Source organism: Enhydra lutris, unplaced genomic scaffold, assembly GCF_002288905.1.
Source record: "Enhydra lutris kenyoni isolate GAN:26980312 unplaced genomic scaffold, ASM228890v2 scaffoldscaffold21, whole genome shotgun sequence".
In the NCBI taxonomy this organism is placed as follows: Eukaryota; Metazoa; Chordata; class Mammalia; order Carnivora; family Mustelidae; genus Enhydra; species Enhydra lutris.
The window spans coordinates 64,507,918-64,522,799 of NW_019154105.1; the positions used below are offsets into that span (position 1 = coordinate 64,507,918).

Here is a 14,882-nt window from a genome sequence, read left to right on the forward strand (position 1 = left end):
GCCCCCTCTCCTTCCAAATATCTCAGGTCTGCTACATGCAATCCAGACATCCGGCCTGTGCCTGGATTGTGACGTTGGTAGGGTCACTTCCTTGCCCTAATATTCTATACCTCTTATCTGATAAGAGCTCACAGCATGAAGATGGAATAAATATAAGCATGGCATCTCTTCCCAGAGGGGCTCTTAGTCAGGCTAGGGTACGGTGCTCCCCCTCACAAACCTACAAGAAAGAACAGGTGTTCCATTTCTGGAAGAATGCTCCTTTATTCAAGCTCCAGCCACAGGACTTTTTGTCCCCGAGTCCTATGGCAGACACTGGGCTAGTGATCCAGGTGGACAGCATCTTCCCTCTGTGGGACTTACCACCTCCTGCCAGATGGGCAGGACACAGAGGGGAGCAGACAGCGCCCCCACTCCCTGTGTCAGGGAGGCAGGAGGACAGAAAGCCTGATGGTGCTGGTGGGTCCAACAACTTGGGAGGGAGGTGGAGAAGAGGGACTTCCTGTCTCCCCATTCCGGTTCCGGCTCCGTGTTCTAAATGGAAGTGAAAGCAGACCATAGCCATCAGTGGCAGCTCCTGACCGGAAGTGCAAGGCCAGGTCCAAGGTCCTTGGAGGATTGGTGTTGGAGCCCCTCTGTGAGAATGCCCAAGTCAGCACAGAGGGAGAGAAACAGGGCACGCTGAGGGATGAGCATGGCTGTGGGAGCTGCAGACGCTCAGACCTGCTCCCCCACCCTCTTCACCTTCACAGCCTCCACACACGCCTGCAAAAGCAGGGTACGTTTCTCAGATGATGCTTGGAGAATAAGTGAACAGAATAGCTCTAGAGACATAACATAATCAACCCCACAGCAGTAACTACTTGGTAATAAATGGGCATTTCTTTTCTTGCCCAAAGCCTGGAACCATTCGATAAATGTTTGTAGAAATGGGAAGCCTTGAGTCTGACTTTCTCCCATCATCTTATGAAGTAATGGTTGGTGGCTTTGCCAGTGCACAGCCAACATGTCCATGAGGAGGGGGCATTTCCTCTCCATTTTGGGCCTGAAGGTTTATCACCTGAGAATGCATACTGCTGCCTGTAACAGAAAGACATGCTAAAATGGCAAATAAATAGAAGTTATTCACCCCACATAACAAGAAACGTGGAAGTAGGTGGCTTCAAGCTAGCACAGAGGCTCTGTGATGTGACTAAGCACCAACTCTTTCTTTCCGTTCCACCATTCTTGATGTTAGTTTGCTGTCTCATAGTCTCAAAATGGCCACTTCCCCTCCAGACATCAGATCTGCATTCCAGGCAGAAAGAAAAAAACAGCAAAATCTTCCCCACACACTAAGCTTTGCCTTCACGTTTGTAAAGGGAAGGTCCCCCATCGGTCTTTCCCTAACACTGTGTCTCATTGGCTGGAACTGGGTCATACGGCCAGCCCCAGACCACCCCTGCCTAAGGAAATAAGGCCACCAAGAAGGGTGTAAACCAAACACACTGCTTGCTCCCTGACCAGTCAAGGTTGGGAGTTGTGGAAGCCAAGTACCAGGACAAGGGGAGGCAGAGGACCCTGCATGCAACTTCCTTGCTGAGTCTTTTGCCTCCTGCCACAGAGGACACTGACAGAGGCAGCCGTGGAGAGCGTTTACGTGACCAGGGCTGGGGTCGACCGGCTCGTGCAAGCCTATTACCAGCAGATCAGGAGGGTCATGGAGGACCACGAGGAGAGGAGACTCCAGCATCTGGAGACCCTGCAAGGTACGGCCCCCTCCTCAGGGAAGCCCCGCAGGCCATGGGCAGGACATGCCCGGTGGCTCTGGATACTTCATCATTCTCCAGAGTAAGGGCTGGGCTGGGCTGGGCCAGCAGGAGACAGACGAGGCTGTCACACTGAGCATTCAGGGGCATTCACTAACCCTTCAAGCCTTGGTGTCCCCATCTGTGGGGCTAGGGTTGGGCTCACTCTCCCAGCATCCTCTGAGCTCTGACCTCCTGCTTCCCTGACACCCCAGCTCTAATGTGAGGATTTCTCCGTCAATGCATTGAAATGATAAACTTAACTGGCCCCATGAGCAATTCTGCCTTCATTCATACTTTGTTATTGAACAGCCACAGAAGGTTATATCCCTAGAGATCACCCAGGTTAGAGACCATCCAGGTTAAACCTCTCTGTACGTTCTAGAAAGCTCCTTCCCCTCTTCCAGGGGCGCAGGGTCTGTGAGGGAAGTCATGCTTTCTCGTGCATCCGGAGGCTTTCCCAGGACAAGCGTGGGTGCTGGGTAAACACATATGCTCCAAGAGCAGGTGTCCCGCTGATCTTTGTACCCCAGCCCCGCACCAGCCCTGGCACAGACGTGGTCTCCAGACATGCCCCCAATCTCGTGTGTTTAATGGTCTAGGCGAGAGAACGGAGAATTATAAGCTGCGGACAAAGCAAGGACTCGGGGAGCCTTCATCAGGGACCCCAGTGGCAGGTGAAGCTGGCAAAGCCTGCAAGGCGGTCCATCAGAGGTGAGCTCCCCCTTTTGGTGTCTGATGGGACCTGTACCTGTCTGGTTCGGGAGGCCCATGCGCCTCTGTCTGGCTCCCGGCTAGACTCACGGCCCCTTGGAGGGGCCTGGCACAAGGGAAAGAAGGAGTCCGGGTGCGGCTTGTTCCCCCAGTGCCAACTCTGACACGAGGATGGGGGGCAGGCTGTTTACTCTGGAGGTGACTCCTGAAAGGCTAGTGAGGGAGACCAAGGTGTCAGCCGGCTGGGCTGAGCTCTTGTCCAGGCTCTGGGAAGACCCTTTCCAGACTTCCTTGGGCTGTTGGCACCACCAGGTTCCTGGCAGAACTGAGGTCCCGTTGCCTTGCAGCTGTCGGCTGGGGGCCACCTCGACCTCCTAGCGACCTCTCCTGTGCTCTGCCTCCCTCTTCAGCCACGTCTTTCTTGACTCTGATTGGAGAAACTTCTCTGCTGGTAGCATCCCCATGATTGAGACCCACCCAGATAATCCAGGATAATCTCCAGATCTTAAAAGTTGCTGACCCTGATCAAGCCTGCAAGGAGCTGATTGCCATGAAACGTAACGTCTTTACGGGTTCCGGGAATTAGGGACACTTGTGGGGGGCACTGTGTGGCCGACCACAGTAGAAAACAAAGCAGATCAGCCCCAGGACAGTGAGGTGTTTCCACAGCACCCAAAGCTCAAGCCCACTCTGGACCTCCTGAAAGATTGTGTAAAATTCAACTTCCAATTTTGCCAGCAAGGGATGTGGAAAATAAGGGTTTGTCCATCTCTACCCTGCTCCCATGGGTTGAGGGCCCGCCCTGGAGGTATGATGTCACGAGCCCGTCTGGCCAGCCCCCGAGGGACAGAGAATGCCCTGAGACATAGACACAGTGGCTTGGCATAAGGAGCCACTGACATGGGAGGAAACGGTCCTCGGATACGCCGACAGCCTCCCGGGGAGCAAGGGGCTGTGAGTGCGGCCTCAACCTTCCCCTGTAAGCACCTCCCTCGCTAGGCTCACAGCTAGCCCCCGGGAACAGCACCTGTAACCCCAGAGCTCACAGCCTGGGGGAGAGACGGACAGGGAAATAGCAATAAATTGGCACAGGTGCTCTGATGGGGGAGGGGAGGGTCCCTGCAGGACGGCGGGGCAGGGGTATGGGTCCCTTGTCCAAGCAGAGGCATCCCGGCAGCTGGAAGCAGCAGCAGAATGATCACCGCCCCGCATGATGGTGGTGTGGGCTCTGCGCCATGCTTCCTGGTCAGTTCCAGCTCCTGTCTGACAGTTGGTTTAGGAACCAAGATCCACAGGGCCCCCTGGGTCAGACTATGTCCTACATCTGCTCTCAACAAATCCTCCAAAGGGCCGTCAGCTGTGGTCAGCAGGTGTCCTGCCATCAGGCTGCAAGGTGCGATCCTGCCTTTACCATGGCAGATCCATCCACCTACGGACCCGCCACTATCCAGTGCGGGCAGCGTTGTGTCCGTTGGTTCTCCCGCTGGACGGGCAGGTCTCGGGCCCCCACACTCAGACTTGGGGGCTTTGAGAGGGTCCCCAGGAATCTGAATTGTTAACACACTCCTCCTCTCCAAGGATGATGGTGGATGTAGTCTGAGGGCTTCACTTTGACCCACATGACCCAGGAGGAGGGGCCTCGGCCACCCCTAATCCAAACGCCACCAGGCTTATGGGAGAGGGAAGCAGAGCCCAGGAAGGATGCGGGTGCGTGAGCAAGGCTCACTGTGACTTAGATGGCCTCCTAGGTGGCCGTCGGTGTCCTTCCTGCTCTGCCCAGTTACTCAAAGTTCCTAGTGAAAGCCGGCCAGAACTCCTGGGGACAGAGCCGTGTCGTCACAACAGATAATCGACTAGGAAGGGCAACACGAGAATGAGCCCACAAAGCAGTTCTCTGTCCAATGGCAGATTCCATTATTGCATCTCTGGTGAGTGCTGTGGTCGTGGGAAGGCCCGTCTGAGGGACACCAGTGACCATGCGGTGGCAGGGCCCTTTCTGAGAGCCACGCACTAGCTTGGTCCCTTCCCACCCCAATCCTCAGCTTCCCCATCCGTGAAGTGGGGTTGCAGTAGCTCCAGCTGCACTGATGTATTCCTGTGTAGCGCCAACGGCGGGGGGGCGGGGGGGGCGCATGGCCAGCACCCCCATGTCCCTCCCCACTGGCAGAGTCGTCACCACAGTGCCTTCTGCCCTGTGCCCAGTGCCCCTTGAGATTGGAACACCTCTGCCATCAGAACTGTACCAAACGGAGGTCTTTGAAATCACCATTTCCATACTCAAATGAAAGTCTAAGAATAAGGGGCTTAAGAGCTGATGTATCTTGTCCAGGTGTCACAGACCCTCCAGGCAGACCTCCCTCGGCGGGAGGGATGCTGGAGGGTCAGCAGTCCTGAAGCGGATCATGCTCTGGGGCCAGGCACTACACGGCTGTCCATCCACAGGCCGGACTATCCAGTGCATGGCTCCTCCCTCGGCCACTCTCCTGTCTCAGATCCTTGTCACTCCCCTCCTGGCTTAGAGCTGTGGCCTCCGGGCTCCCATCTTGTCCTGCTGTCCACACTGCAATGAGGGCATCACAGAAATACAAGACAGCCGGGTCTCAGGCTGTCCTGGGCCCTTTCTTGACTCCCCAGGCCTTACAGGGTGTAACCCCACCCGGACCCCACCCCATGTGGTGCTCCCCCAGCCTGCCGCTCCCATTAGCCAAGTCCCCAGTGGGTGGCAGCCAAGAGTGACCTGGCCTGTTGACAGAACAGGCAAGGGACAGGGTGCTCACAGCAAGAAGCCACCTAGCGGCGGAATGGGGTCCACCAAAAGATTCGCCCGTGTCCTAATCCCTGGAGCCAGTGCATGTGACCTATTTGGAAGAAAGATCTTTGCAGATGTCATCCAGTTGAAGCTTTTGAGAAGAGATCGTCCCGGATTATTTCCGCAGGCCCTAAATCCAACTGCAAGTGGGGCCGAGGGAGGTTCGATGACACACGGGACCACAGGAGGATGGAGGCGGAGGTCGGGTTGGTGTGGACACCAGCCCAGGAGTGCCAGCAGTCACCAGGAGTGGGGAGAGGCAGGGAAGGGGCTCTCCCCTAGCCCTGTGGAGGGAGCACAGTCTGCCGACACCTTGATTGAAGCCTTTGGGCCACCAGAGCCATGAGACAATAGATTTCTGTTATGTGCCCCATGTCAGCTTGTGGTCCTTCGTTAGAGCAGAGCCAGGAAATGAATGCAGCCTCCCAGAGGGTGTGGGAGTGGCCGAGCGGCAGAGCCCGGACCTCCGCTCCTCCGATGACGTGTTCTTCCTCCGTCCCCACCCCAGCCCCAGCTCACAGGGCCCCCTCACGCAGTCAGGCACCTGCACCTTCCAAACTCAGGCCAGAGATATTTTTATGTATAATCGAAGGAGGGGGATGGATGGATTAATGAAGGGGTCTTGTAGGATGAGTAGGAGTTTGCCAAGCAAATACAAAGAAGGAGGGAAAGATATTACTGGCCAAGAGAAGAGCATGAAGCAAAGCCAAGTGAAACGTGCCTTCAGGTGAACACCATAAACAGCCACCTGCGGACACCAGAGGGGGCTTCTCTCTTCAGGGCCAGAAATTCAGCACGTTTGGAAAAGTATTTGCAGAAGATTGGAAAGAAAAAGGCAGAGAGCAGTTATGCAAACGCAGTGGATGGGATGGAATCGTGCCTGTTTGCTGAGGGTCAGAGGAGGGTCAGGCCAGGAAGGGAGGAAATTGGGATTGGGGGGAGGGTCTCCGCCCCTGAAAGCAAGGTGGGGCTGTCTGCAGATCAGGGACCTCCCTGCGGCCCAAACTCAGAGCCCTGCCTCCCTCAGAGGCCTGGGGCTCCCGTATTCAGGATTTGTCAAATGCCGAGGGCTTGGCAATGAGCATTCTAGTGTCTGTTTTCAGTATGGATGGGTAGCTGGTGGGCCTCTGGTCCTCTCAGGAGCATGCCCCCCTACCCCTGGGCTCTGATGATTTCTCCTATGAAGAGGCCACTTGCTGTTTAATCCCTTGGCAGCTGGGGGACCCTGGGTACCCCCCACCCGAGCTGCTCCCACCTGATGATTCTACTCTTTGTCCTGCTGATATCCCCAAGGATCAGGTAGGGCCCAGTGAAAAACAGCCCTGCGGGATTCTGGAAACTGGTCCAGAGTGTGAATTGCGTTCGTGATGAGTCAGCCCCCTGGTGGCCGCTGTCGCCCCCTGCGCAGGCGCCATAAATCAGCGGAGGCCATCCTTGTCTCATGGCTCATGGGCCACTGCTGGCCACCCGTTCCCACGACTCAGCAGGTACCTGGAGAACTTGTGCTGGGTCTCTGATTGACCGGCAGGCAAGGGCAGTGCTGATGGCCTCCGTTCCTTCCGCCAGAATGGAGGAGCAGCGGAAAACGTTTCTGGCCCAGTTCACCATGCACCGGCGGGTCCGCCTGGATGCTTGGAAGCAGAAGGCAAGGGCTGTGGATCATCGGGAAGCCCAGCTCGAGGCCCAGCTGCAGGTGGGAGTTTTGGCAAAGTGCCTGCCCAATGTGGGTGGGCTGGGCCACGAGGAACGGAGCAGCACAACGCCACTCTCGTGACCACAGGGCAGCAAAGACACCTCGGCCCTGGCTCAGTGAGGTTGTTTCTGGCCGTGGGCTTGACCATGAGCCCTGGGGCTGGTAGCACTGGGGAAGACCCAGTGCGGCCATGGTGAGATGACAGTAAAGGCAGGGAACGCTTACTAACTGAGGGTCTGTCACTGAACCGAGGGCTGTACATGTGCCCTCTGATGTCACCCTCTGACAGCCAAGGATGGGGTCGCTGCTGTATTCCGGTTACAGATGGGGACACTGAGAGCTTGGTCACCATCTAGCATCCCACAGTTAATAAGTCACGGCAGCCATGCTCGTGTTAACCCACAGTCTTGGCAGCCAAGAACTCAGAGCCTGGAGCTGGGCAGAAGCGAGTTAGATCTCGACTCTGCTGCTCCACTTCTGTGGCCCTCATGGAGCCCCCACCTCAACGTTCTCATCTGTAGAATGGGGTCCCTGGCTGGTGTGAGTGAGGATGGACAGTTCTCCAGCAGGAGCTAGAAAACGCTGGCTCCCTCCCTCCCCTAAGTCTCCACCCCTCAGGTGTGCTGCTGGGGGTACTGTGTGCTCCCAGGGACACAGTCCCTTCAGCCTCGCTGCGGTGGAGAGGCGGGACCGGGCAGAGGGACCCCTGGCTGACCCTCCCTCCTTGCGTTCAGGAAGTTGAGCAGAGCTTCATCACTGAGCTGGCGGCCTTGGCCCGGGTGCCCCTTCCCCAAAGCAGACTGTCGCCAAGTAAGCGTGGACTGTCAGGTAAGTCCTAGAAGGCAGTGCCCCAGGCAGGAGGCTGTCGGGGCTGGGGATGGGATTCCAGTCCCGTGTCTGCCACTAATACTCTGCATGGCTTCTGTGCCCTCGTCTGTAAATGAGCAGGCTCAGGGCAGCATGGGGCCCCCTGGGAATAATTAACACCCCACTAATTACCTGGTTGCCAGCAGCAGCTTCAGTGACCTCACAGGTGGTGTAGCCTGCTAACGGGATAGGGATGGGGAGCTGTTGAAGGACACAGGGGTCTGCTGTACCTGTTGTTGTGCTCTCGGGGTCTTACTGCTCATGTGATAGAAACACGGGGAGACTGACAGTCCTGGATTCGAACCCCAGCCCTGCCACTGAATGGTTGTGTGGCCTTGAGAAAGCGCCTCACCCCCCAGGCCTCAGTCTCCCTACAAGTTAAATGGGTGCAATAGTGGAAAGCACAGAGTGTATACTTGGCCTGAGTTGGAGTCCCATGCTGGGGGTCACAGTGCCAAGGTTTGGGTTTCTGTGTCTTCTGCAGAGAAGCCTGTAAGGACGAGAAGGAAGAAGCCCCCACCCCAGGAGAAAGGGGACCCAGGAGGGCCCACTGACGATGACCCTGCCTTGGGGAGCCACCCCTCGGGATCGCTCAGGTACAGCGGGGACCCCGGCGTGCTGCCCGTGGGTGCTTACTGACCACCCAAAGTCCAGGCAGAGAAATCTGCACCTTCCTCAGTGGTGTTGGCCAGAGGCTCCCAGACATGACAGACAATGGTGGCAGGTTTGTTAATACCCCTGTCACAGCTGCCATCCGTGTCCTATATGGCTGGTTTGCCCATGACCTAGCTCCATGTCCCACCAGCATCCAGCCTAAATGACCGGGCAGTTCCCCCAAAACCCAACCCTCGCCAGGCCCCCACCGTTACAGACGCCCTGGGATTTCCAGTTGGATAAACGTGTCCTGGGCACCTAGTCATTGGAGCAGGGGGCTCCCTTTCCCAGTGGTCCTCAGATGACCCCCCACACACACACACACATCAAACAGAGGGAAACTGGGAGCTTTGTTTTTCTCCCAACAACCCCAGTCAAAGGAAAAGTGGTTTAGATCGCCTGTCACTACCTTTCCCTCTGATCACATTGGAGTTCTTGCCTCTGGACAGATCTGGAATCAGAGTTCTGATCCCTGCTTTGTGTCCATGTTTTCAGCAGCAAAAGGCTGAACCAGCAAGAAAATGAAGCTGGTGATGGCGAGAGCCCCAAGAGGCTGCTGAGGGAAAGAAGCAACTTGTAGTTGGTGGCGGTCAGGGCTGAAGCCGAGAAGCCGGACTGGACACTACTGCCTGCCCCAGCCGGGTGAGGCAGTGAGGGCCACCAGGGGAATGGGTCCCCCTCTGCCTCCCAGGATCGCTGCGAGGGGGCTGGACAGAGACTGATGGACAGCGCCCGACAAGGCCTCCGTGACCAGGGCGGACCCTCCTGCCTGTGGAATTAGAAACCCATGTGGGACACCTGTCTGCCATTTTCTCTCTCTCTGGCTTCGAGATGTGGCTTCCTTCCTCAGGGACCTCTTCCTCCTTGACTGTCTGAACCCCACCCCCCGACGGTGTCCTGCTGTCCTCCGAGTCCGCCCACCCAGTGTGAGGCGGCCTCACTCCAGCCCCAGGGTGCCCCTGCTCCCCAGGCACTCCCAGGTGTTCTGCTGGGTGTGCAGGGGTCTCTGGGAGGGCTGGGGTCGTCTGGCCAGAAGCCTTTTCTCCATCATTTCTGTCACCTCTGTCTGTTCTATGAGATGTGTCCTGTGTGCCACGTCCCACACACCTGGCTACAGTGTTCTCATCTGGACCCATTCCTGGGTTTGGGTCAGCTAGTAGCTAACACCAGTCACTTTGGGGGTAAGTCTCAGGGTCCCAGGACCCTGACAGAGACTGTAGAATCCCTGGCCTGTGGGCCTATGTCACCAGCCCTGGGGACCCGAGGCCCCACAGATACATCCTGACGCCTGCTGTGGGTCTTCTGAGGGCAGCCCCACTCAGCCCTTGGACATTCCCGGGGAGGAAGGAGACCCCATTTCCGCCGGGGTCTCTGCTGCTCCCAGAGCTTCCAGACCAGCCCTATTCAAACAACTGCAAGGAGGCCTTTCCAACCCGGAAAGAAAATCACTCTTTTCATTGAAATCAGGGATTCTCAACCTTGGCACTCTGGACATTTTGGGTGAGATAATTCTTCTTTTGGGGGTAGGGGCTGTTCTGTGCGTAGTGGGATAATTTGCGGCATCCCTGGCCCCCCAGATTCCAGCACTGCCCAGTCATGGGATCCAGACATGTCTCCAGGGACATGGCCAGATGTTCCCCGGGAGGCATCACTCTGACCAGAGTCAAAGTGTGCCACGACCTGGCAGGTCTGGACAGAGCGGACCCCGGGAGCCCCTGTCCTGGCGATCTCCTGGGCCATTTGTGGCCTTTTTATTTCTTAAAATCTCAGTTAGACTCTCTCAGTCAGGAAAGAGAGGCTCTGGGACGGAAGCCATCCGTCATGCTTACCTGGCTTGTTAAGGATGCTTCCCATCAGAGCATCGGGTCCCAATGGGTCTGCCCACAGGCTCCCTCTTGTGGCTGAATAAAACATTTCATTATTCTGCCCAGTCTGTGAACAAGCTGTGGTTCCCTTCTTGCAGTATTTTGGGAACGTGGTTGACTTAGAAACCACTTTTGTCACATGGGTCCGCCACACAGAGGCATTCTGGAGTTGGGCGTGTGTGATCTGGTGACTTGAATTTGGTAAATGCAGACCCCCCCCCCCCGCAGCCCTGTCCTCTTGGAAAGATCAAAGGCAGCTCAGTTTCTGTAGATCTTGAGGGAAAATTGTTTTGTTTCCTGTGTGTAGCATCCTCAGCCCGAGCGATGGTGTCGCACGCCGGTGCTGCTGGGCCCTTCTTCGGGCCTGCTGCATAGCTGTTGCACTTGGCACAGCTTGGGGCACAGGACTCGGTGGACACTGGACTGTTCCTGTTCTCATCACAGTAGAGATGGAGCCTTCCAGCCTCCAAACAGGGACACAGAGGTGCCTCCCATAATGCACCTGCTGCCCACATCAGAATAAAACGTGGACAACAGAAGCCATGGGACTGGCTGGCACAGGCTCTGGGATGCCTGGGGCAGGGTTCACAAACACAGCACACGCAGTGCAGAGGAGACCGAGGACACATCGCCACCGACCTCCTCCAACCCTTCCTATCCCAGTGAGTATTATGGGTAATAGGTTGTTGGGGAGGTGGACAGAAGTGACCTGGAAGGGGATGGTGAGTAAGTTAGTGGATTCTTTCTTCCACACGCACCTTCCGTCTGGTCTGAACTCAGCAAGGAGGAAAGCTGGGGCTCTTCAGGGACCTCTCTGGCCAGCCTGGTGTCTATCCTGCCCCTACCTCTAGGGCTGATCTAGACAGGACAACAGGAGACTCCTAACTGCTCCAACCTTTGCCTCCTCTCTGCCCTGCCTCCTCTGACTGGCCCACATGTCCCAAGACCCAAAGCTGACTGGTGCACACTTCAGCAGCATTCTTTGCTCAAAGGAGAAAAAGCAAAATCTTTAACAAAGACCATAAGGTCTGGCAAGGTCTGGTCTCAGCCACAGCCCCGCTGATGCCCCACCCTCACCCAGCCTGTCTCTTCTCGTGGCCTCACACCTGCCCTCCCCCATGTGCCACTGGGCCTTTGCACAGGATGTTCGTGCTGCCGGCCTGGAACAGCCCTACACCCTGCCCCTCATCTCTGCCTCACAAGCCTGTAAACATCATTCACATCTTAATGGCAGGACTCACATCAAGCACCTTCTCTACAGCCCCTAGACAAGATCAAGCCCTCCCCTTGGGCTCTTAGCCTAAGAGAGGAAAAATAAACATGGCTTTATTTCCCATCCACATTTGGAACCAGCTGAGACATAGAGCAGTTGGGGAGATCTGTACATGGATCTTGATGGAGCCACGTTGGAGGGCTGCGACTGGTCCTGTGGCCATGAAGTCTCGCTCCTCCATTCCTACCTAGCCACACACATAGCCCCAGACACAAGCCTCCCCCGTGGGGACAACTGGAAACACCACAAGAACAGAAGAACAGGGAGACCAGATCTGGGGTGGGAGTGCTGGAATGTGTACCTTTTGGGAAGAAGAGCTTAATAAAAAGCAAATGAAACTACAAAGGGATAAAAGCAAATCAATATTCAGAATGAGGGAGGAGAGGAGAATGAGGGATTTATTTTTTTAAAGCCTACAGAATTCCACAAAAAAATCACAAATCCAAAACAAATAATTTTTTAAATCAGTGGATTGCCTCATTCACCTCTATAATACCTCATTCTAGTATTTCTCCACTCGAAATTCGACACATCTGGCAGCCAGGAGATGTTCTGTGGACCAGCCTCTGGCTCGGTGCTCCTCTGTCCCTCCCCCTTGGGCCACACACTTCTGGCGCCAGGTGCCACGGTACTTGCGTACTCTGCATCCTGATACAGGAGAGGTAGCACGGGGCTGGCTGTTTGTGCTGGGCTGGCCAGCACACAGAAACATCTCACTGAACCCCAGTCCATCTGCCCTGACCCGACCCTGGAAATGCCCATGGCCTCCCCAGTGACACCTGATACTCAGGGACATAGGAGGGGAAGAAAATCGTGTCTTAACTAGCTGCAGTTCAAACCTCTGGCTGCTGAAAGTGTACAGAAACTAGGGCTCTGTGGACATAGCACTAAGCCCACCCCCAGGCCTGGGTAGAGGTCTGTGCAGACATCATTGACTTCATGGTAAACCACGTCCAAAATCAGCCATCTCCTTGGAGAGAGGAAAGGACACCCCTCGGCACACTCAGTTCCCTCTTCTCAGACTGAGCAAGAAGGTGCGGTTCCTGGGCAAGAAGGAATGAGAAAGGCCAGGAGAGGCGCGCACCTCTCCCCGAGCGTGGATGCCCCTCCCTCGGCACGGACACCAGGAGTGGGAGATAAGCATCTGTTTCCCTTCCTGGCAGCGGACGGCAGGTGCAGTTAGATGTTTGGGGTAATAATTTCATACCCGACCTTCCCCCAGAAGGCATTCCCCCTTGCGTTCCCCTGATGAGCACAATGTCTAGTATAAAACAGCCCTCCACGGTCATTTGGTGGGAGGAAGAAGGAAGAAAGAGTGGATGGGGAAGAAGCCTTCAGTGTGGCAAAAGTCCTTTTGGTTCAAAAACACTCTTCTTGCTCCTCTGCTCCAGAAATTAATGTCACTGGAGAGAAACTCAGGGTCAATAACACTGGAAATGTGCATCACCAGGGCCCACGCTTTGTGCCACGGAGAGTCACAACCACATGCACTTTGGTGCAAAGCGTGTGGAGATCTGACACTCAGGCCTTGGGAGCTGCCTTCTCTGGTCCACTCATCAAAACCAAGTGTTCACACTGACTCTGGGGCCAGAGTACATCAGGCAGTGTAGAGGATAGTGGAAAATGAATGGGGGAGACCTTAGCTGTTCCGTCTCATCTTTTAGAGTCAATATGCAATACAGGCGCAAAAACAGACCAGCCAATGCAGAGGGGTCAAGCCAGCCCTTACTGGGACACCAGAGCCCACTTAAACTTAATCAGCTACAAGCTCGCTAGCTTCACAGTGGTAGTTCGAAGCTGGCTACAGGGGAAATCAGCAAACTCTGCAAACTGGAGCTTCCAGCCCAGCCCAGCCCCGTGTTTAGTATTTGTTTTGCAGGGTACCTTGGGACCCCTGGATCAGAAGCCCCCCACACTATGGTCACCTGATTTATAATAAAGCCACCACTGCAGCCTATTGGGGGGGGGATGGTCTTTTCAGTAAATGGTGTGGGGTCATTTAGATATTATATGGGAAAAAGTAAGTCTTGAGGCTTCCTTTTCCTTATACACAAAGATTAGTGAAAGATGGATCAAATACCCAAACGTGGCAAGATACAGCATGTTTTTTGGGAGGAGACTTAGGAGACTTGTGGATAGCAGAATAACTCCCTTCCAGCCAAGATATCCACATCTTAATTCCCGGAACCTGGGACTAGGTTAGGCCTGTGACATGGTAAAGGGGAATCACAGGTGTGGATAGATGGATGAGAGAATGGATAAGTTTCCCCTAAAGCTTTTCAAGAAACATCCCCTGCCTCTTCCTACCATCTCAGGACCCAAAAGAAAAGCATGTGCCTTGTAAGGAATGTGGTAGCACAGCCTCCAAAACTTAAGGCTTGTCTGTCTTACACCACCAGGACCTGGGACTGTGACTCTTGGGGGTGCTGGGGAACCTCACATGGGGCAGTGGGTGCTGGCGACCTCAGTCAGTTATGCAGAGGGGCAGTACCCCCACCAGGATGTGGAGCTTAGAGAATGTAAGGGCTGCTTCAGCATGTACCCCCGGATGGGTTAGGGGGTGATGCAGGAGGGGAAATACTTTTCAGAGAGTGTGGTAACTCACTACTACCAACGTTACTCTTCTGGAAGTTTCTGTTAGTTGCCCTTTAATAGTATGAATGGGCCACAAACAAACATCAAAAGACCTTATTCTTTATTCTTGAACTTTCCCTGTATTTAGCCTTGTTTCAGTAAAGTCCATGACAGACCATGAGCCAACACCATGTTGGACCTTAACTAAGGTGTCTTAACCCAGCCAGGCAGGGGGAGAACACACTAAAGCCTTTAAGTAGACGTACTTAGCCGTCCTGCCTTGGATGATTATAAAACTTAGCAGTAAGGAGAAAGGAGCCTTGGACTTTGGGCCAAACTTCATGGGTCCTGGATTCAAATCCTGCATCAGCCGCTTCCTCACTGTGTGATCTTGGACAAGCCACTAAAGTCTCCAGGACTCCTGAAAAAGGGGCATAGTAGTAGAGCCCACCTCACAGAGCACCTGACATGTAGCCAGTGCCACACAGGTGCTGCCTGCATGATCACCATCACCATCATTGTCATCACCACCACCATAGTCACCACCACCACCATCATCTACCATCACCATCCTGTGACCATAATTGTCATCAGCACCACCATCATCACCACCATTACCACAATCACCATCACCATCACCATCATC

The 14,882-nt window shown here is 55.0% G+C and overlaps 1 protein-coding gene across 2 annotated transcripts in view; it reads left to right on the plus strand.

Moving 5' to 3' along the window:
• Nucleotides 1-9,791, plus strand: part of LOC111149104 (EvC ciliary complex subunit 1) — a 61,116-nt gene extending 51,325 nt beyond the window's left edge. Inside the window, exons 16-21 of one of the 2 annotated variants that reach the window (XM_022506026.1) lie at nucleotides 1,604-1,748; nucleotides 2,390-2,501; nucleotides 6,877-7,003; nucleotides 7,738-7,831; nucleotides 8,355-8,466; nucleotides 9,020-9,791. In XM_022506026.1, the coding sequence (XP_022361734.1) occupies nucleotides 1,604-1,748; nucleotides 2,390-2,501; nucleotides 6,877-7,003; nucleotides 7,738-7,831; nucleotides 8,355-8,466; nucleotides 9,020-9,104 (675 nt within the window). In that variant the 3' untranslated portion in view covers nucleotides 9,105-9,791. The remainder of the gene's footprint in view (nucleotides 1-1,603; nucleotides 1,749-2,389; nucleotides 2,502-6,876; nucleotides 7,004-7,737; nucleotides 7,832-8,354; nucleotides 8,467-9,019) is intronic. The other variant, XM_022506027.1, reaches the window with a different exon arrangement.
• Nucleotides 9,792-14,882: the final 5,091 nt, after the last annotated feature.